The sequence below is a fragment of the Rana temporaria genome, chromosome 3, assembly GCF_905171775.1.
Source record: "Rana temporaria chromosome 3, aRanTem1.1, whole genome shotgun sequence".
NCBI lineage: Eukaryota > Metazoa > Chordata > Amphibia > Anura > Ranidae > Rana > Rana temporaria.
Window position 1 is genome coordinate 103,548,515 of NC_053491.1, and position 21,484 is coordinate 103,569,998.

Consider the following 21,484-nt stretch of genomic DNA (forward strand, 5'->3'; position numbering starts at 1 on the left):
GAGTTTAAGGTAACTCTTCGTCATCCAATTTTCTATCAAAGTAAGGCATTTCTCTAGTCCGAGATAATGATCCTTATTGTTGCAGATGCGAAAATATAGTTGTGTGTCATCCGCGTAGGAGTGGTAGAGTAACTTCTGGTTACTGATGAACAGAGGGCGGAGATAGATATTGAACAATACAGGCGACAAGGGGGATCCCTGAGGGATGTAATGGTTTTGCACAGAGAAGCCCTGATCCTCCCCCGCCAGCGTTCCTGTCTCCTCCTCCCTGCCGAGTGACCCCATAGCAACCTGTTTGCTATGGGGTCACTCATGTGAGCTTGGTCGTGAGCCCCGCTTTTTGAGTCCATTGTCAGAGCGTGCCTCTATCCCACATCCCATTCTCTGCTTATTGACTGTGATTGACAGCAGCAGGAGCCAATGGCTCCTGCTGCTGTCTCTGAGCCTATGGGGACAGGCACTGCAACACCTAACAGTTGCTCATCAATGATTTTGTACAGGTCTAAGAGGGGTCACAGTTCTTGAACTGGTACAAATAATGAACGAATACTTATTAACTAGGAAGTGCCATACTTAAACTTCCTGCTCATTATTATGCAGGAGAAACAAAATGGATATCCGGAGACCTGTACAAGTGGGTTCATATCTTTTAATTATTCAAAAGTTTAAGAAGGGATTTGATAAATCTATGAGTTAAATCAAAAACAATGTTATACTATACTAAACCATGCTATATGTAAAGTCCTACAAATGAACAATTCTGGTACATGGCATTATAATGCTAGTTGTGTTCATACATCTCTTTATGTTTATCCTACAAAAATCTGACTCAACTCTTTGTTTTTTTTGTATGGTCCTCAGAAGTGCCTCCGGCTCAATCCTGATGCTCCAGTCTGGGTGTCCAAGCAGCGCATCCTGTGCACACTCAACCACAGCCTGAAGGACGTTCTGAATTATGGTCTCTTCCAGCCAGCTTTTAATGGCAGAGCTGGCAAATTCCTTGACGAGGAACGGCTGCTACGGGAGTACCCACCTTCTCTGGCCACACCTGTACCCTACCTAGAGGTAACACTGTGATTTCACTTCTGCTTTTTTGTTTTGTAGATGGAGAGGATGCATGATATGGAAAATTATACATATAAGTCTCAGCGTCACCACTTTTGGTTAGGCCAGTGTTTCTTAAACTTTTTTCAGTCAAGGCACCCTTGGAATCGAACTTCCCCTGCCATTGTATGTGTTCTACGTCACCGCGTTTGAGAACGAGGAGATTTTGTCTTGACAGTGTGTATGCAAAGCAAGCTTGTCGAGTTCCTCGACAAGCCTAACAAGGAACTCGTCGAGGAACTTGACAAGCTTGCTTTGCGTACACACTGTCAAGACAAAATCTCCTCGTTCTCAAACGCGGTGACGTAGAACACATACAATGGCAGGGGAAGTTCGATTCCACTGGCACAACCCTGGGGGCTGCTTTTGCTAATCTCATGTTACTGCGTGTTAATTAAAAGTTTGGTAAGAGACGATTTGCACTTTTGAGTCTGTTACAGCGTGAAAAATGTGTTATCTCCATTACAAATGCTACTTTTACTCCCATCCCATACTTTATTCTGAGCATGCAAGGGTTTCTTAGCATGCACACGCTCGAGTTTATCGTCGAAAACCAGCCCGACGAGGAACACGACGAGGAAATCGAGACTCCCGTCGAGGAAAAAGAGAACTTGTTCTCTTTTTTTCTCGTCGAGTTCCTCTACAGTTTCCTTGATGAAAAACATACACACGACCGTTTTCCTCTGCAAAAAAGCTCTCCCACCAAGTTTCTTGATGGATTCTGTCGAGTTTCTCGGTCGTGTGTACGAGGCTTTAGACCCCATTCACACCTGAACGTTTTGTAGCTTGAAGCCTGAAGCTACAAAACGCTGGAGGGGAAAAAATCTATTATTCTCTATAGAGATGGTTCACATCTCCACTACAAAACGCCTGAAGCCAGAAGTTCCAAAACGCATGAAGCTCAAACAAGTTCTGGGACTTTTTTTAGGCAGATTTGGGCGTTTTCCTGCTTTTAACATTGGTGACCCTAGACCTGTCCAAAATCACGGTAAAAAAACACCGCAAAAATCACGGGAAAACACTACGCTCAGGTGTGAATGCAGCCTTAAATACCACTTTTTGCTACAGGTAAGCCTATAATAAGGCTTACCTGTAGCTACCCTGAAAACCATGCAGGTTTAGGAGATATCCCCCTGTGTCTGCATGTGCCGAAGTCATCAGGGTTTACCCATCAGGGTTTACTTCCTCTTTAAAGGAGATTTTTTTTCTTCCAAAGCAAATACACTTTTGCAAACTGGTACTGACTAGTATTCCAATGTTTCTATTCACCCTCAGTTTTCTTTCCGTCACTTAGTTAATGAGAACCTAAAGCTGATGGAGAGAGACAAGGGAGTGTCAAACAAGGGTGATATGCAGGCAACTGACATCCTCCTTATCAACTGATGATGTCATTGGTCATTGGGAGGTTGGCAGCTAGAAGGTTATAATGGTATACAATGAAAACCTGTGGCTTTGTGTAACTAAAAGGCAGATATAATCAACCCACCGGCCTGTGCACAGTTTTGGGGCAATTTTTAGGCATTTTGCCAAGGCATCCCGGAAGAAACCTCAAGGCACCCCAGGTTGCCTGCACATCTTGGCTGAAAAAGGCTGGGCTAGGCTGTTCTCACACAATCATTTTTAAAGACAACAGATAAAAGTAGCTTCAGTGTTGGAGTTTTTTGTCATAATAAAAAGCATTCTCACAAAGTGGTGCAGTTGATGGTGCACAACATGATGATTTTAACAACTTCATTACTGGGCACTTAAACCCCCTTCGTGCCCAGACCAATTTTCAGCTTTCAGCGCTGACGCATTTTGAATGACAATTGCGCGGTCATACAACACTATTCCCAAATTATATGTTTATCATTTTTTCCCCACAAATAGAGCTTTCTTTTGGTGGTATTTGATCACCTCTGCGATTTTTATTTTTTGCGCTATAAACAAAAAAAGACAGAACATTTGAAAAAAAACCCACAATATTTTTTACTTTTTGTTATAATAATATCCCATTTAAAAAATAAAATTCCCTCGGTTTAGGCCGATACGCATTCTTCTACATATTTTTGTTAAAAAAAAATCGCAATAAGCGTATATTGATTGGTTTGCGCAAAAGTTATAGCGCCTACAAAATAGGGGATAGATTTATGTTTTTTTTTATTTTTTTACTAGTAATGGGGGCGATTTGCGATTTTTTTTTTTGTCAGGCCTGCGATATTGCGGCGGACGTATCGGACACTTTTGACACAATTTTGGGACCATTCACATTTATACAGCGATCAGTGATATACAAATGCACTAATTACTGTATAAATGTGACTGGCAGCGAAGGGGTTAACACTAGGGGGTGAGGAAGGGGTTAAATGTATTCCCTGGGTGTGTTCTTACTGTGTGGGGGAAGGGGACTGACTGGGGGAGGTGACCGATTGCTGTGTCCCTATGTAAAGGGACACAGATCGGTCTCCTCTCTCCCTGACAGCACGTGGAGCTCTGTGTTTACACACAGAGCTCCACGTCCTGCTGTGTCACCGATGATCGCGGGTGTCTGGCGGACATCGCGCCGGCCAGGCACTCGCATCGGCTCCCGAGTGATTCGCCGGGCATGTTGTTTCCCCGCTGCGCGCCCCCAGCGGCGCGCACGGGGAACAACAACAACAGGACGTCCAAGAACGTCCACCCGGCACTTGAGAGCCGCGCTGTGGACGTCTTTTGTCCATAGCGCGGATCCCAAGTGGTTAAAGTGTAAGTAAACCTTACTCCCTAAAGCCACCCTATGATTGAATTGTGTGTCTTAGGTCAGGTTCAAGTGACCTGATCTCTTGTAGTCCCCACGCATCTAGGATTGGATCACCAGTCGTAAATTAGTTTTATGTGACATGATAGTTTAGGCTGGCCATATATTATCTTCCTTTATATCTACCAAAAACCATATTATAGGAGGTCAAACCTAAACAAAACTTTTAATTTAAATCTAATCAGGCAGGCCTTTACACTAAATAGTTGACAGTAAATCTAAAAGAGATTGTACAAGAATATTATATAATATATGGCCAGCTTTACTCTACACACATGGCTATATTCAGATGTAGGACTGGATCACCTTTCACATGTCAACTTTGGTTGGGCTGATTCTTTACTGTACACTCATATAACCAGATAAGGCAGATCTATGATTGTCTGAGGCCTCGTACACACGTCCGAGGAACTCGACGGGCAAAACACATCGTTTTGCTCGTCGAGTTCCTTGTGAAGCCGCCGAGGATCTCGGCGAGCCGAAATTTCCCATTGAACAACGAGGAAATAGAGAACATGTTCTCTATTTCCTCGCCGAGATCCTCGTCGGCTTCCTCGGTCAAAAGTGTACACCCGCCCGGGTTTCTCGGCAGAATTCAGCTCCGATCGAGTTTCTGGCTGAATTCTGCCGAGAAACTCGGTCGTGTGTACGGGGCCTCAGATCTAGAATCTACTGTATCAGCTCAAATTCAAGTGGCTTGATCTTTTACTGCAGGGGTCTACAAACTTTTTAAACAAAGGGCCAGTTCTTTGGACTTTATGGGGGCAGACTGTAACAGTGGGAGTAGAAAAAAGTCCTGGCGTCAGTGGGATTAAATAATGCCCCATTTTGGGTATTAGGGGTAGAAATAGTGCCCTATCATTTGTGTCAGTGCAATGAACAGTATTCCATTGTTATTTTTAGTGGAAGGAATAGTGTCACATTGTTGGTGTCAGTGGGAAAAACAGTGTCCCATTGTTCGTTTCAGTGGAAGGAATAGCCCCCTATTGTTATCAATGGTAAGAACAGTGTCTACCCAATGGGGGAGGGAGGGGGTAGTGTCCCATTTTTTGGTGCCAGTGGGAGGAACACTGTCCATTGTTGGTTTCAGCGGGAGGAATAGTTTTCCTCTGTTGGTGTCAGTGGGAGGCGCAGTGTCCATTGTTAGTTTCTGTTGGAGGAATAGTGCCATATTGTTGGTGTCAGGGGGAGGAACAGTGGGGTTGATTTCCAAAACCGGAGAGTGCAAAATATGATGCAGATGTGCATAGTATCCAATAAGCTTCTAATGTCAGCTTGTTCATCTAAGCTTTGACAATAAAACCTGGAAGCTGATTGGTTTCTATGCAGAGCTTCACCAGATGTTTCACTCTCTAGTTTTAGTAAATCAACCCCGATGTCCCATCATTAATGTCAGGGAGGGAAATAGTAGCCCATTGTTGGTGTCAATGGGAGAAACAGTATCCTATCATTTGTGCCAGTGGGAGGAATAGTGCCCCATTGTTGGTATCAGTGGCAGGAATCATGCCCCATTGTTGGTGTCGGTTAGTGCACCAAAGGCCAAATAAATGCAATCAAAGGGCTGCATCTGGCCCTTGGGCCACAGTTTGTAGACCACTGTTTTACTGTGTACATATATGAGCAGATAGGGTAGATTCAGATCTTCAGAATTAGAACAGAACTTCTAACTTCTTGTGAAAAAAAGAACAGAACTTCCAAATCATGCAAATAGAAGTAAAATCAATTTCCGCTGCATTTTTCTTTTTTTTATCTATCCTTGATGTTCAAGTGGTTATTGATTGAGTGAGAAACAGATGGTTCACTCCATTTATGTGCCGATTGCTGGTTGATCAGGGAATTTTTAAACAATCTGGGTAATAATTGGCCTTTGTATAAATGTCTTTGATGAAACATATGTTTAACTGTCATTTTTTTATTTAGTCCATGAACTAAAAAGGCAAAGGGACTTTTGAAATTCACATTAATGAGTAAAAAAGCAATATTTGAAGTGTATTATCCCATAGCAAAAAATACAAATGACTTCTCGCTTATAATGGATACTGTATACAGATTTGATCCATAGTGTATTGGTTTACTATAGGCTACTGCTTGTTATTATTTATTGTGCCATTTACTTGTACATTGAAGGCTTCCAAAAGAAGCCCTGTAAATCAAAGACCATGAACTTGAGTACAGTAAAACCTTGGTTTGTGAGCATAACTCGTTCCAGAAACATGCTTGTAATCCAAAGCACTTGTATATCAAAGCATTTTTTACAGGGTATAAAAGAGAAGAGAGGCACCTCTAAGACCTCGTACACACGACACGAGAATCTTGTCGTAAACGTCGTTTTCCTCGACGAGGTTCTTGTCAAGCCTGACAAGAATCTTGTCAAGCTTTCCTTGCATACACACTGTCAAGACAAAATCTCGTCGTTCTCAAAAGCGGTGATGTTCAACACGTACGACGGCACTATAAAGGGGAAGTTCGATTCCACTGGCGCCACCCTTGGGGCTGCTTTTGCTAATCTCGTGTTACCGCGTGTTAGTAAAAGTTTGGTGAGAGACGATTCGCGCTTTTCAGTCTGTTACAGCGTGACAAATGTGCTATCTCCATTACGAACGTTACTTTTACCTAAGGTGCGCTCCCGTCTCATACTTTATTCTGAGCATGGGTGGGTTTTTAAGCATACACACGAACGTGTTTCTCGTCGTAAACCAGCCTGATGAGAGACACGACGAGGAAATTGAGACTCCCGATGAGAAAAAAGAGAGCATGTTCTCTTTTTTTCTCGTCGAGATCCACAACAGTTTTCTCGACGAAAAACAATTCACACAACCGCTTTTCTCTGCAAAACTGCTCTGCCAGCATTTTTTTTGATGGATTTTGCTGAGGAAAACGGTCGTGTGTACGAGGCCTTTGGGTAGCAATAAGTTGCTAAATGTTGTATCTTCATTAAATGTAACTATATTGCTACACTTAGGCCTCGTACACACGACCGAGGAACTCGTCGGAAAAGACACATCTTTTTCCTCGACAAGTTCCTTGTTAGGCTTGTGGAGAAACTCGACAGGCTTTCTTTGCGTACACACGGTCAAGACCAAATCTCCTCGTTCTCAAACGCGGTGATGTACAACACATACGACGGCAGGGAAGTTCGATTCCACTGGCACAACCCTTGGAGCTGCCTTTGCTAATCTCATGTTACTGCGTGTTAAGTAAAAGTTTGGTAGGAGACAATTTGCACTTTTCAGTCTGTTACAGCGTGCCAAATGTGCTATCTCCATTACAAACGCTACTTTTAACGAAGGTGCGCTCCTGTCTCATACTTTATTCTGAGCATGAGCGGGTTTCTAAGCATACACATGATCGTGTTTCTCGTCGAAAACCAGCCCGACGAGGAACACGACAAGGAAATTGAGACTCCCGTTGAGGAAAAAGAGAACTTGTTCTCTTTTTTCCTCGTCGAGTTCCTCGACAGTTTTCTCAATGAAAAACATACACACACGGCCGTTTTCCTCGGAAAAAAAGCTCTCCCACCAAGTTTCTTGATGGATTCTGTCAAGGAAAAGGGTCGTGTGTACGAGGCCTAAGTGTTGCTTGTAAACATATGAAGCCATGAACAAATATTAATGCACCTTTTATAAAAATGTGTTTTTAGTAGAATGCACATTAACACAGATACATGCTGCTGATGCTGTATTCTAGGGGATTAGGCTCCTCTCTTCTTTTTTTATACTCAGTTGTGACATGACACTACTCTTATATCAAGACATCGCTTGTATATCAAGGCAAAATGTATTAAAACATTTTGCTTGTCTTGCAAAACACTCTCAAACCAAGTTGCTCTCAAACCAGGGTTTTACTGTAGTTATAAATGTATCTAGCACACAGTGAAAATTCGAAGATTGGTCTGCTTCCAAAGACAGAGGGTTGACTTAGTTATTTACAGGTTAAGAACAAAGATATACACAATGCATGAAACTCATCCGAAAAATCAAGTACGCCTGAGGAAAACTGCTTGAGAGAAAACAAAGTTAATAGTACAGAAAATATGATTAGTTCAGATCACTTCACATGAGAAAAACAACTAAATCAGAAGGTACCTTACCAAAAAGGAGCACGCGCCTGCAGACATCATACACATGTAACTGGTTGAGTAACTTGCTTTACAAAATTCCTTTTTTTGTCACGGCAAAGAAATATGTTGCATAGTACACCACAACAGATGTTCATCAATAAAGACAATATTCTGCAATTTAGTTCAAGTGCAGAAAGTTTATTGGGAAAGAGTGAGGCAAGTGTAGAGTACTTAACGGCAGAGAGTGGGATTGATTTACTAAAACTGGTGCAGCTGTGCGTGGCAGCCAATCGGCTTCTAACTTAAGCTTTGGCAATAAAACCTGGAAGCTGATTGGTTACTATGCAGAGCTGCACCAGATTTTGCACGCTCTAGTTTTAGTAAATAACCCCCAGTGTGTCATTGTACTATTTTAACTCTTAACTGACATTTTCTATCCTCAGTTTCGCTATAAAAGAAGAGTTTATACACAAACATTACTGGATGACAAACAGTTTGCGAAACTTCACACCAAAGTAAGTAGAAATAATCATTTTGAACTTAAAGGGTTTGTAAAGGATTTTTTTTTTATCTTAATAGCTTCCTTTACCTTAATGCAGTGCTGTTTTCATGTCCTCAAGTTGCTGTAATTCTTCTCTGATCTCCACACTTCCTGGTTGTCTGTTTCCTGATAACCACAGTGCTGGGAGCTTTCTCTCTGTGGTCACTAATCAATGAGGTGTGATTACTGTGTGTCTAAAACCCCTCAGCACCAATCAGTTTAGTTTTCCAAACCATCACTGCCCTGTATTGGCTCTGTACAGCAGAGAAGCAGGAAACAAACAAACCGACAGGCTTCCGACGGTCGCATCCATCGCGTCACGAGTAGCCGAAAGAAGCCGAACGTCGGTGCGGCTCTATACGGCGCCTGCGCACCGACGTTCAGCTACTTTTGGAAAATCGTGACGCGATGGATGCGACCGTCGGAAGCCTGTCGGAAGACTGTCAATCAAAATAGGAACGCCCAGTCCCGCAGCCCATATCCGGAAGCGGCGGAGAAGATCGCTCTCTACAACGGTAAGTACAGCTTCGATTTTAAAAAAACTAGCCGATTCCCCTAGACAAAATGAGCATCAATCTAAGGTTAAAAATTAACATTTGTGGGTGAACCTCCACTTTAAGACTAGAAAATCCACAGAAATGAATGGAAGGTTCCTTTTATGTATCATTGATGTGCAAGTCTAATTTAGAAGCACCATGGGAGACATTTATAATGGAGTGAGAATATTGTTATCCTTTTCCCGCTATATACCGCAGTGTAAAATTGCAGACTTGGTTTTAAGCCCATTCATAAAATGCAGACCGCTGTGAATAATGGAGCTTCCCCTGCTTAAGGCAGCTGTGAGAACTCCGTGATTGGAGAAGGGGTTGGTCACATGACTTTGACAGATTACATGAATAAGGTCTGCTCCTGGCTTTGTTTCTGCATTTCCATTCAAAAGCTAGGGAAGCTGTATTTTTTTTAAACATTTGTATGGCCATGCTTCTGCTTTATAAATGGACCCGCATGTGTTCATATTTGCCTTTAGTCAGCATGGTATAGTGGAAGGGGTGGCCAAAAGTGAATGGCGGGGTTGGTTTACTAAAGGCAACTTTGCAAGGGAATTTTCCTTAGCTTTGTTAATGTGGTGAAAAGTCACTGTGCAAAAAAAACACCCAATTGCGTACAAAGAGACAAACACTGAGGTGGTTTAACTAAAACAGAAGAGCTGCACCAGATTTTGCAAGTTTTAGTAAATCAACACCGATATTTTTGCTTACTCATTTACATGTTTAGTGTTATATTCACCTCATTCTCTGGGCCAAGTAAAAATTCCCTTCAAGATTAAACAGACTATTTGCCTTTAGTAAATCAACCCCAGTGTTTCAGTTTTTTGACTGCATATTATCTCCCTTCCCATTGTATATAAAGTAGGTAGAACAATTAGTTTGCTTGTATTTGATGACTTCAGTGGCTTATCATTTTGAAACACTATGTTGCTTTTTTATTAGTGCAGCTTTTCTTTAATAAGGAAAATAGATACCTCATCTGTAAGTCGGCGTAAGTGGAAGTGGGCGTGAGCCATGCTAATGAGGCGTGACCCCATGCAAATGATGGGACGAGCGCCAGACAGATACGAATCACCAACTGCGCATGCGCCGTCCCGTGGACGCATCCCAGTGCGCATTCTCACAAATACGTCGGAACAACTGCCTAAGATAAGCCGGATCACTGCCTACGGCGTGAACGTAACCTACGCCTAGTCATATTCACGTCCTACGTAAAATACGTTGGCTTGTGTTCCCTGGTGCAGCCCTTTGAATGAATGCTGCTGAGTTACACCTCCTTTATGGGGCATAACTTTACGCCGGACGTATGACTTTACGCGCACTGTGTCGGACGTACGTGCGTATCTTAGTTTCTGAGTCCGGTGCATAGATACGACGGCGCATATTTGCACTTACGCGGCGTATCTCGAGATACGTCGGCGCAAGTGCTTTGTCAATCCGGGCCTTAGTCTTTAAGTGGTTAAACTGACCTCATTTACAGACCAAAGTTCATCCCTTTGATCTAAAAGAACTAAGGCTCCGTTCCCATCTGAGCAATCCAAATCTCGTGCGGAATCGCTGCGATTCTGCCAACAATTTGAAAAAGTGCCAAATCGCGGGACAACTGGTCCCTGTCCCTTCCTATGACACCCTGATCGCACACGCAATTCGGATCGCTCATATGTGAACGGGAGCCTAAGTCTCGGTTCACACTGGGGTGGCTCAAAGTCGCCAGACTCTGAAGCCGCCCCGTACAGTGTGACTTTAGCGTGTCTTGCAAAGGACTTCTGTAATAGAATGCAAGTTGCTCTAAATTCAACCCAAATGGTACAGGATACTTTTTCTAAGTCGAAATGATTTGAGTTGCTCCAATTAGAACGTCCATTGCACTGAATGGAGTATGACTATTCAATAGAACCGTTCTAATAGAAGTGACGCAAGTCGCTCCGACCTAGAAAAAGGTTCTTGTACGACTCTGGGGGCGACTCGGGGGGGCTTGCATTGACTTCAATACAGAAGTCATTTTGCAAGTCGCCTCTCAAGTCGTCTTGAGATCGCCTTGCCTAGTCGCCCTCAAAGTCGTGCTGCCCCTGTGTGAACCGGCTCTAATGGTACAATGTTTATAGTTATCTCTCTCCCAGCGCTAAGCAATGCTGACAAACATTTGCCGGAGACTTTTTTTTTTTGGACAGCTGTGAGTGAGCAGAGAATGGCTCTGCACTGTTTACATAGAATTGTGGAAATACCGGATCGAGATCTCGATTTTTAAATGATTAATCGTGCAGCGCTATGATCCGGCATTCGCGCCGATACCACACATACGTGGGACAATCGCTGTATGCGTGCATGCGGGATTGACGGACGAGTTTGCCTTTGCACGCTAGCATGGCGAAACAGGGGAACTTAGATAAAAAAAAAAAAATGAATGATTCATTTATTTTTTATTTTATTTTTTTACAATGTTGCTTTAATTTTTTTTATCACTTTTATCACTCTCGTAGTTTATTCACGTGCCTACAGGTCAGGAACTGTCTGCATGTAGAAATGTATGGGCAGAGAGCTCTAGGCAGTGTGTTCAGGAACCTGACAATAGACCCACGATTCAACGAGCGCTGGTGCAATGCTTGCAGGCTCCTAAGTAAAATATAATAAATGCACATTTTACCTGAAAAAGCGTGTGCGGTTATTACTTTTTTCAAAAGGTGAACTTAGCCTTTAAACAGGCTCCTTACCTAACAGAGGGGGCAGAGAAACATTAGTGGATTTAAACACTGTATTAGGGCAGTGGGTTAGCAACCGCAAATTATTACTGGGTGCCCTATCATTATGGGTCTAGCTTTGCTCCAAACATTCTTTTTCTCTTCTCTTCCATTGAACCAACAGTAAAATAATCATGGTACATTCTGTGAAATAGAAGGTGTTTGCAGGAATGCTTGTGTGTTATATAACAAGAGACAATTGAGACTGTGATGAGTGTAGTATTTAAAGCTAAACTCAAGGCAAACAGCTAAATCTATAGTTAAACTACTAATTGTTTTACCTGGCAAAGGATTTTTATTTCTGTCCATCCAGTTTTGAGATTTACACAGCTCTGCAACACAGCACAGCCCTGCCTGGCACGGCAGGAGACTTGATTTTACTCTGCTACATATTAGTAATGCTCACAGGCCTTGCCCCTCTGCAGGGATGGACTGGCCATTGGGACTACAGGGAGTTTCCCGGTGGGCCGATGGCTCAGTGGGCCTGCTTCAGTGACAGCGGACCGCTGCCCCCCTCCACTCCTCTGTCTCTCCCTTCCCGTATCGCTCACCTCCTCTTCCTTCCCGCAGCGCTTGGCTGGGGGGAACAGAGAAGCAGGGGGAGGACCAGAGGAGCAGGGGGGACGACAGAGGAGCATGGGGGAGGGGACAGACAACTGACTCAACAGCTATGGCCTGGGAGTTTCTCACTTCTGCCTAATCTTGTCCCATAAGGGGGAGCACCTAACTGATTCCTTGCCCCGGGTGAAATAATGTCTAGCTTCCCCACTGGTACTGTCTATAAGAATACCAGTACCAGCCATTCTAATCTAATAAAGTAGAACGGCTAGTGGCTAGTGAAGGGGAGAGGGGGCTTTGGTGGCCAGGGGGGGGGGGGTGCAGGATTTGTCCGGCCGCCATGAGAGAGACCTGTCAAAGTGGGCCAGTCTGGATGAAGTCCAGGGCCAAATTTTTGTCCCAGTCCAGCCCTGCCCCTCTGTCAGGAAAAACAAATGGCAATTGTCTCAACCTATCACTGGCCTTAACAGCCAGGAACACATGGAAGGGCAATGTATGTCAAAATAAAACAAAGAAAATTTCCCAGCTCAACTTACTAGCCAGTCTACATCAAACCAAATTGTCCTGTCTAACGGTTCATGTTAAAAACAGGGGTGTAGTCTGCACACATTTTCAAATACATGTGTAAGCTGCAGAGGCCACAACAAGCCACCCCATCTGCTTGTGACTGGACAGTGAAAAGAGAAGCAGTACAATGATGAGCTCATCTATCTGCTACTCTGATCTCTCATCCTATCAGCATTGTTCGTGTTGGCACATAAGCACTGCAAAATATTTGACTGGCTCCTTGTGCTGCTCCCAGTTTTGCTGCAGAGAGATTGCAAGAGGCTGATGCCAGGTGAAATGTACTTATTCACACTGCTTGCATTTTTATATATTATTATTATTCAGATTTTATTTTTAAAGTATAACAGACAGTAACAAAAAAGAAAAAAAGAAAAGAATAACAGCCAATGAAAAAAAAAATATTCAAACAAAGGTCAAATCGCCACTCCAAGCAGTATCATTAGCATTAGTACATTTGATATATTATCATGTAATTTTCCCAAGATATTCACAGATATTCAAAGAAAATTCAGAAATACTCCAGAACTTTCTTGTTAAAAAAAATAAATAAGAAATACTCCAGAACAGTTAGTATATACGAAAACTTTTCTGCGACAGGCCTTGCCCCTTTACTAAAAATATAGCTTCATACCTTTATACCTCCAGTCTTTATTATGGATTTAAATTTAAAATTAGAACGTGATGCATCTATCCATTTTCTCCATATCCTTTCGAACTTCTGAAAGGTGTTGTGTTGAACATAAGTGTATTTTTCAAACATTGCATATATATCTATTTTCCGAATCCAGTTCCCAAGGGTAGGAGTGTTGGGTGAAACCCAGCGGGAGGCTATCCGCTTACATGCTATAAAAAGAGATCTCAAAATGGCCATTGTCTAATCACAATCCAGGCTATTAGAATTTACATATCCTAAAAGGCGGTATCATATACAGAACTGAGCAAATCCAGCACTTCCTGCCAATACCAAAATAACTTTAGGCATCTCCAAAAGAGGTGCATAAAGGAGCCAAGAGATTGAGCGCGTCTTGTGCATTCAGGATTTTCTCTCCTGCCTACCCTGTGCAGCAACTCCGGGGGACGATTACAATAAGTCCTATGCAAAATAAAAAGTTGAGTCTTTCTATGAGTAGAAGATATTGAGGCAAGCTGTACATTCTATAGTATTTAAACCCATATATATATCCCCTAGGACCACATACATTTCTGCCTTCCATCTTTGCCTACATGGAACAGTAACGTCAGCAACATTTCAGATAACAACCGCGTATAGACCTTGGTGATGAGGCCCATGGTAGAATTTGCTGTAACTATACTGTCCAGAATAGGAACAGAAGAAAAGGAGACCATTGGGGCCAAACCTTGAATCTTTAAAGCATGTCTTACGCCTCGTACACACGACCGAGGAACTCGTCGTAAATGAAACATCATTTTCCTCGACGAGTTCTTTGTTAGGCTTGTCGAGAATCTTGACAAGCTTTCTTTGCGTACTGTCAAGACCAAATCTCGTCGTTCTCAAACGCCGTGACGTTTAACACATATGACGGCAGGGGAAGTTGGATTCCACTGGCACAACCCTTGGGGCTGCTTTTGCTAATCTCATGTTACTGCGTGTTAAAGCGGGAGTTCACCCAGAAATCAACTTTCTGCAGTTAGATCCAGCATACTGCTGACATCTGCAGTATGCTGGTCTTTTTTATTTTTTTTTGGTACTTATCGTTTTAGCATTATTTCTTCTATGGCTCCGAGCGGGGATTACTTCCTGGTATAGGCGTTCCCAAAGACAAGCAAGTTGATTGACAGCCTTCGATAGCGCGTCACGGCTTCCGAAAATACACACAAGTGACACTCGGCAATTTACGGCGCCTGCGCAGTCAGCTCTACACGGCAGGCGCAGGCGCCGTAAACAGCCAAGTGTCACCTCGACTATTTTCGGAAGCCGTGACGCGCTATCGAAGGCCGTCAATCAACTTGCTTGCCTTCGGGAACGCCCATTCCCCGCAGGATTCCCTGCTCGGAGCCATAGAAGAAATACTGCTAAAACGATAAGTACCAAAAAAAAAAAAGACCAGCATACTACAGATGTCAGCAGTATGCTGGATCTAACCGCAGAAAGTTGATTTTTGGGTGAACTCCCGCTTTAAGTAAAAGTTTGGTAAGAGACGATTTGCACTTTTCAGTCTGTTACAGCGTGACAAATATGCTATCTCCATTACAAACGCTACTTTTACCGAAGGTGCGCTCCCGTCTCATACTTTATTCTGAGCATGCGTGGGTTTCTAAGCATACACACGAACGTGTTTCTAGTCGAAAACCAGCCCGACGAGGAACACGACGAGGAAATTGAGACTCCCGTCGAGGAAAAAAAGAACTTGTTCTCTTTTTTTCTCGTCGAGTTCCTCGACAGATTTCTCGATGAAAAAAATACACACGACTGTTTGCCTCGGCAAAAAAGCTCTGCCACCAAGTTTCTTGATGGATTCTGTCGAGGAAAACGGTCGTGTGTACGGGGCCTTAGATGTAAATATTGGAAAAAACTTTTTTGATCCAATATAAATTATTAAAATGATACACAGTACAGAGTTGTTGTTGATACGTTTTCAAGACCTCATCAGAATACAGTTGTATCAGGATAGTAATCCATGCATTTTCCCATCTAGAAAATCCTGCCAGTTGTAACATTTCTGAAAATGCTATTCGACCATAATAAATCTAGTATAACCTGAGATGACAATATTTTTTAGTGGACTGCCAGTCCTTAATTATCAACTATAATGTTGGATAGGTAAATTGATTGAAAGGTGGAACAGTGAAGTCTAAATCCAACAAAGGATTGCCATTACGAAAAAAAAAATAAGTATATTATAGTAGGATCTGTACAAACCACCAGTTTGTGAATGCAGGTAAATGTTAATGGATTTAAAAAATTCATTTCATAATGTATTAATGAATATAGAGCTGCATTATTTGTGCCTTTTATATTTGCCTGGAGATCAGTTTTGAATTGCACCTATGCCCTGACTATGCAGATAAAACTACATATTTTTAATAAGAAGTGCAAGAGCTTAAATATGTCTCTATTTGATTTAATATGAAGTTGTTTCTTCTCCAAGATTCTGATGGATACTTATTAGGAAGGCATAAATAGACATCTAATTTGACATGTTTTGTCTTTATCAAATCATAAGTTAATTTCATTCAATAAGTTGTTGGTTGTCAGATTATTAAAGTGTGCCATCTGAAAATAAATATAGATTGGATACCTGGCAATAAGTAAATGTCTTTTGGTGGGGTTTGCTCAGTGACACCCTCTGGAGGGTCAACAAAAAGATGCTAAAATTAATTTCTGAGGGCCAGTGACTCAGGGTGGGAGTGCGATCATCACAATCTAGTGGCAGCAGCAGATCCTATACTCCTGTCATCACATTCTGGTAGCAGAGGCTGGATTTGAAACTGCTACTGTAACATATTGGTGGCAGCAGTGGGATCTGAGACTGCAAAAATGTGATGACAGATCCTGCTATTGCCACCAGAGTGTGATGGTTGCACATTCTGCCTCACCCTGCAAAGAGATTTTCCAACTCTCAGGAGTCGGACAACAACCTGGGCACCCCAAAATAAGAGTGGTTGTCACTGGGGTTGGTAAACGCTGCAGTTAACGCTTTACATACCAAACTATAGCCGTTTCCACGCCTTTTAAATCAAACCTTTAAGAAATGTCTGTGATATTTGATGCCATGCCAGAATCAATAAAACAGATATATTTCTTTATTGAGAGAATTCATGCATTTAACCTAGCAATTTATAATTTTAGTGAAAGGAAAAAAAACAATTCAAGAAATATATTAATAATTACGGTTGTCCCGATACCACTTTTTTAGGACTGAGTACGAGTACCGATACTTTTTTTCAAGTACTCACCGATACCGAATACCGATACTTTTTTTAAATGTGTCCCCAAATGCAGCCATGTCTCCCCACAAATGCAGCCATGTCCCCCCACAGATGCAGCCATGTCCCCCCCAGATGCAGCCATGTCCCCCCCAGATGCAGCCATGTCCCCCCATATGCAGCCATGTCCCCCCATATGTAGCCATGTCCCCCCCATATCCAGCCATGTCCCCCCCCATATGCAGCCATATCTCCCCATATCCAGCCATGTCCCCCCATATGCAGCCATGTCCCCCCCATATGCAGCCATGTCCCCCCCATTATCCAGCCATGTCCCCCCATATGTAGCCATGTCTCCCCCCATATGTAGCCATGTCTCCCCCCATGTAGCCATGTCTCCCCCCCATGTATCCAGCCATGTCTCCCCCCCATGTATCCAGCCATGTCTCCCCCCCATGTATCCAGCCATGTCTCCCCCCCATGTATCCAGCCATGTCTCCCCCCCCATGTATCCAGCCATGTCTCCCCCCCCCATGTATCCAGCCATGTCTCCCCCCCATGTATCCAGCCATGTCTCGCTTACCTGCATCCCCGCTACCGCCAACTGTGTAATACGCGCCGGGAACATTACAGCTTTGAATAGCTGTAATGATTGGCACCGCGCTGCGTATAGACACTCCCCCTCGCTCTGGATTGGACAGTTCACCCGAGCAAGGGGAGTGTCTATGCACGGCGCGAATCATTGCAGCTATTCAAAGCTGTAATGTTCCCGGCGCGTATTACACAGTCGCGGTAGCAGGGATGCGGCGGGAAGCGGCGTAACGGCGGCGGGATGCGGCGTAATGGCGGCGGCGGGGTGGGGGGGGGAGTATTTTATACTAGTATTAATAATCTAAAACAGACAATAGCTATAGTAAAATAAATAGGATTAAAAATGAAAGGTACTTAGGCAAGTTTCCATGATCTTCAGTTCTTGTGTACAGTCCAGCTCACTTCAGAGTAAGTCTGATTCTGTCTGAGTCACTGGCCCTCAGAAAAGACTCTTCGCATCCTGATGGTTCCCGTGAAAAATGAGAGCTGCAGCTGCGAATTGTAGCAGCTTTTTGTTGACCCTCCTGAGGGTTTCACAGAGAAAACCTCTACCCAATCAAAAGAGCTGGGGGGTGTGAGGCTTCATGTACACAGGACATTGTTTATAGGGGTTGTAAAGGTTCAGTTTTTTTTTTTAAAACAAACATGTTATACTTACCTCTGCTGTGCAGTTGGTTTTGCCCAGAGTGGCCCCAATCCCCTTCTTCTGGGGTCCCTAAGTGGCACTCCTTCTCTTCTCGAGTGCCCCGTCGGAGAACCACTCTCTTTTGTAGACACCCATGCAGACGCGCTCCCGTGTCCTGCTTCTGCGTCTATTCAAACAGAAAGCAGGACTTGGCCCCGGTGCCCGTGTCATTGGATTTCATTGACAGCAGCGGGGGTCAATTACTGCTATGAATCCATCCCATCAGGACTCAAGACACTGGCTTTTGCTGGTGTGCTCGTCCCGGGTGCGAGATAGAGGGTAAGTAAAATGGTAAGATGGGGAGGGGGGAGGGCTGCAGCATTACCCTTAATCTCCTCCTGAACGATTTAACTTGACAGCTAGAAACCAATGTCTAAAAACGTCTGTTTAGCCGCGTTTAGCGTTTGCGTATAGAAGCATTTTTATTATTATTATTATTATTATTTTTGTTAAAATTAAAAACTTCTGTAAACGAATTACCGCGTTTTGCAGCGTTTGCCAGCGTTTACAGGCATTTTGGCGTTTTAAATGCCTCTCAACATCTATCCTAAAAGTATTTTTTTTGCGTCCAAAAAATTCTTCTAAACTCAACTGCCTAAAAACGACTATAAACCACCCTGTGTACATGTACTGATAAGATAACATAGAGGTGAGTTCAGAGGCAGCTGGAAAAAATGCCCAACTACTCCTAAATGTCCGTTTTTCCAGAAGCAGTGTACATGAAGCCTTAGACCGCTTTCATACTGGAGCGGTTTGCAGGCGCTATTGCGCTAAACCAACCGACCCTAAACAGCTGCTGCTGTTTCTCCAGTGTGAAAGCCTCTGCAGAGGCGCTTTGCAGGCGGTTTTAACCCTTTCTCAGGCGCTAGCGGGGGGTAATACCGAATAGCGCCGCAAAATTAGCGGTAAAGCGCCACTAAAAATACCTCCCGCCCCAGTGTGAAAGGGGCATTAGAAGTGTTTTTTGATGCTTCAGTCATTGACAAGTATCTTATGTATGTTTGTATTTACATATTGTTTTTACAATACGACAACCAACATAATATTGACATAACATAATACTAAATGGAATTAAATGATTTTATAAAGACCAAACAACACAGATGTCTATATCACCAATCTGCTTTCTGCATAGTATGGCATAAGCAGAAGTGGTATCAAACTGATTGTTATGGGATCGCAGGTGTCTGGCAATGACTAGCAAACATGCATAGACTAGAATAAAAACAACCAACACCCACATTTTGGCAATAAAATTGGCCACGGCCTCGTTTATTGGTTTAAACAAAATATTTGATTAAAAGATCAACTTTATTCACATCAAATTTTTTCATTTTTTCACCAAAACTTCTCAGAAATAAACCATTCTCAACCAAGCCACTCAGACTCGAGCTGACTCAGCATTTACTTTTAACCATTTTCTTACATCTCCCCTTTGATTTACCACACCAAAGGGAGCCACCACATAAACCGGCCGCAACTGGGGTGGGGAGGGGAGCTCCTTGCACTGGCAGAAACAGAAAACCCTAGAAAAACAGCTCCTTAAATAGGCCTTCTAGAAGGTTCTGAAAGGTCATCTGACCTTAAGGGACCAATCTCTACCTGACCTACTAAGGCCCCGTACATACGGTCGGTTTGGTCCGATGAGAATGAACCAAAGTTATTTCATTGGACCAAACCGACCGTGTGTATAGGCTATTGGTCTGGTTTCCTTTGGTCCAAAATTTCTAAACATGCTTCAAAACCGAACCGATGGACCGATGCCCCCTCGGACCAAACCGATGGTTAGTACAGAAAAGCATCGGTTAAAACCCTGCACATGCTCAGAATCAAGTCGACGCATGCTTGGAAGCATTGAACTTCGTTTTATTCAGCACGTCGTGTGTTTGACGTCACCGCGTTCTGACCCGCTCGGATTTTGGACTGATGGTGTGTACACATATCAGACCGTCAGGCCACTTTAGAGGTGAACCGCTGAAAAAGGACCGATGGACCAGTCTCATCGGTTTGGTCCGACCGTGTGTACAAGGCCTAACCTTCCAGAACCTTCTTAGTCACATGACCCCAACTAACCATTTAGACCGAGCACCATTAAAAACCCTATATTAATGTCTAAAATGCCAACACCACGATCCCATAAGGTAAAGGGGGTGCCTAAAAAGGCTTCTCCCTTTTTCCCCACATTCTCTTAACTATTATTAATGAAAAACCTTTGTAGCATTAATTATTGAAATTGTATGAATTTTAACTCTCGGTAGCTCATCTGTATGTTAATGTAGGTCACTAACTCTTGTCTGAGAGATATGCATTCTTTCAGACTGTTTAAACTAGGGCTGTTTTAAAAGTCTTGAATTCCAGCCTCTCCTAAGTACTATTTATGACAGCCATTTATGACAATGCTTATTAACAGGCTGTGCAGATCCTGGAATGTTTTAACAGAATTTATGATGGCCTGCATTGTGTTTTAAGCTCAACTGTGTCCTAGTGTAGGGCTGTTCAATCTTCAGGTTTGTTTAATCTTTAATATCAGATTTAAATTTAAACTTTTTGCCGCATTATCCTCAGTTTGGGGTCATCACACCTGATTATCGTCCCATACATGATCCGGGTACACTTTAATATTTAATTTTGGAGTAGTGTTATTTGTGACTTCAGAGTGTTCGTATATCCCGTATTTCATTCTACTGGGTTACATTTAGAGCCTGTTCTTTTATCAGCAATGTGCACCATAGTAGTTTACATTAATCTCCTAAAAATTGATTTCCATATAAACCATTGTTTAGGGAACAGCAAAGATCATGTAGCCATGCAATGAACAAATGAGCCTAAAGGCTTCAAGAAAATATGGTGCTTAATTGCATGTACAGGTTCACTGTAGAATTAACCCCCCACATGCAGCCACATTTCTCATAAGAATAGGTAATTAAACTAAATCAGACTGGAAGATTCAAAGGATTACGCCCACACAGCAATTCAGTCATATAGAAAATTTGCTGAAATGCCTGCAACAACAACGCGTCTCACCTGTGTACATGGACCGGACTGTGGCTAATTGAGAGTCTTAAATCAAAATGATTATGAAAGAGATTATTTTTCTCAGGAAAGTATTTCTTGTATGTTCCCCCCCCCCCCCAGTTTGTTCATTCACTTTACATAATCTCATAGAACATTGATTTGGCCATTCAGCTTTTTTTAACACTGTGACTGTGTAACCAGATCTCCTTGAGGATATCCTTACAGCAGGAAGAAGCCACTATGAACAATGAAAGACACTAAAATATTTAAGAATCATTTTTTTTAAATAAATAAACTTACCAGTCACAGTTACATTTAATTTAAATAATTGTATAGTGGTTACATGAATCCATTAAAGTTTGGATCTTCCACAGATATTGATGTTGTAATAAGATCTGCAGACAATAAAGTTT

General features: G+C 42.8%; 1 protein-coding gene across 5 annotated transcripts in view; it reads left to right on the forward strand.

Annotated features, from left to right (window-relative positions):
- The window catches only part of SHANK3 (SH3 and multiple ankyrin repeat domains 3), a 375,382-nt gene that overhangs the window by 93,053 nt on the left and 260,845 nt on the right, over positions 1-21,484 (forward strand). For all 5 annotated transcript variants that reach the window (XM_040343142.1, XM_040343144.1, XM_040343143.1 and 2 more), the window contains exons 2-3: positions 862-1,065; positions 8,384-8,455. In XM_040343142.1, the coding sequence (XP_040199076.1) occupies positions 862-1,065; positions 8,384-8,455 (276 nt within the window). The remainder of the gene's footprint in view (positions 1-861; positions 1,066-8,383; positions 8,456-21,484) is intronic.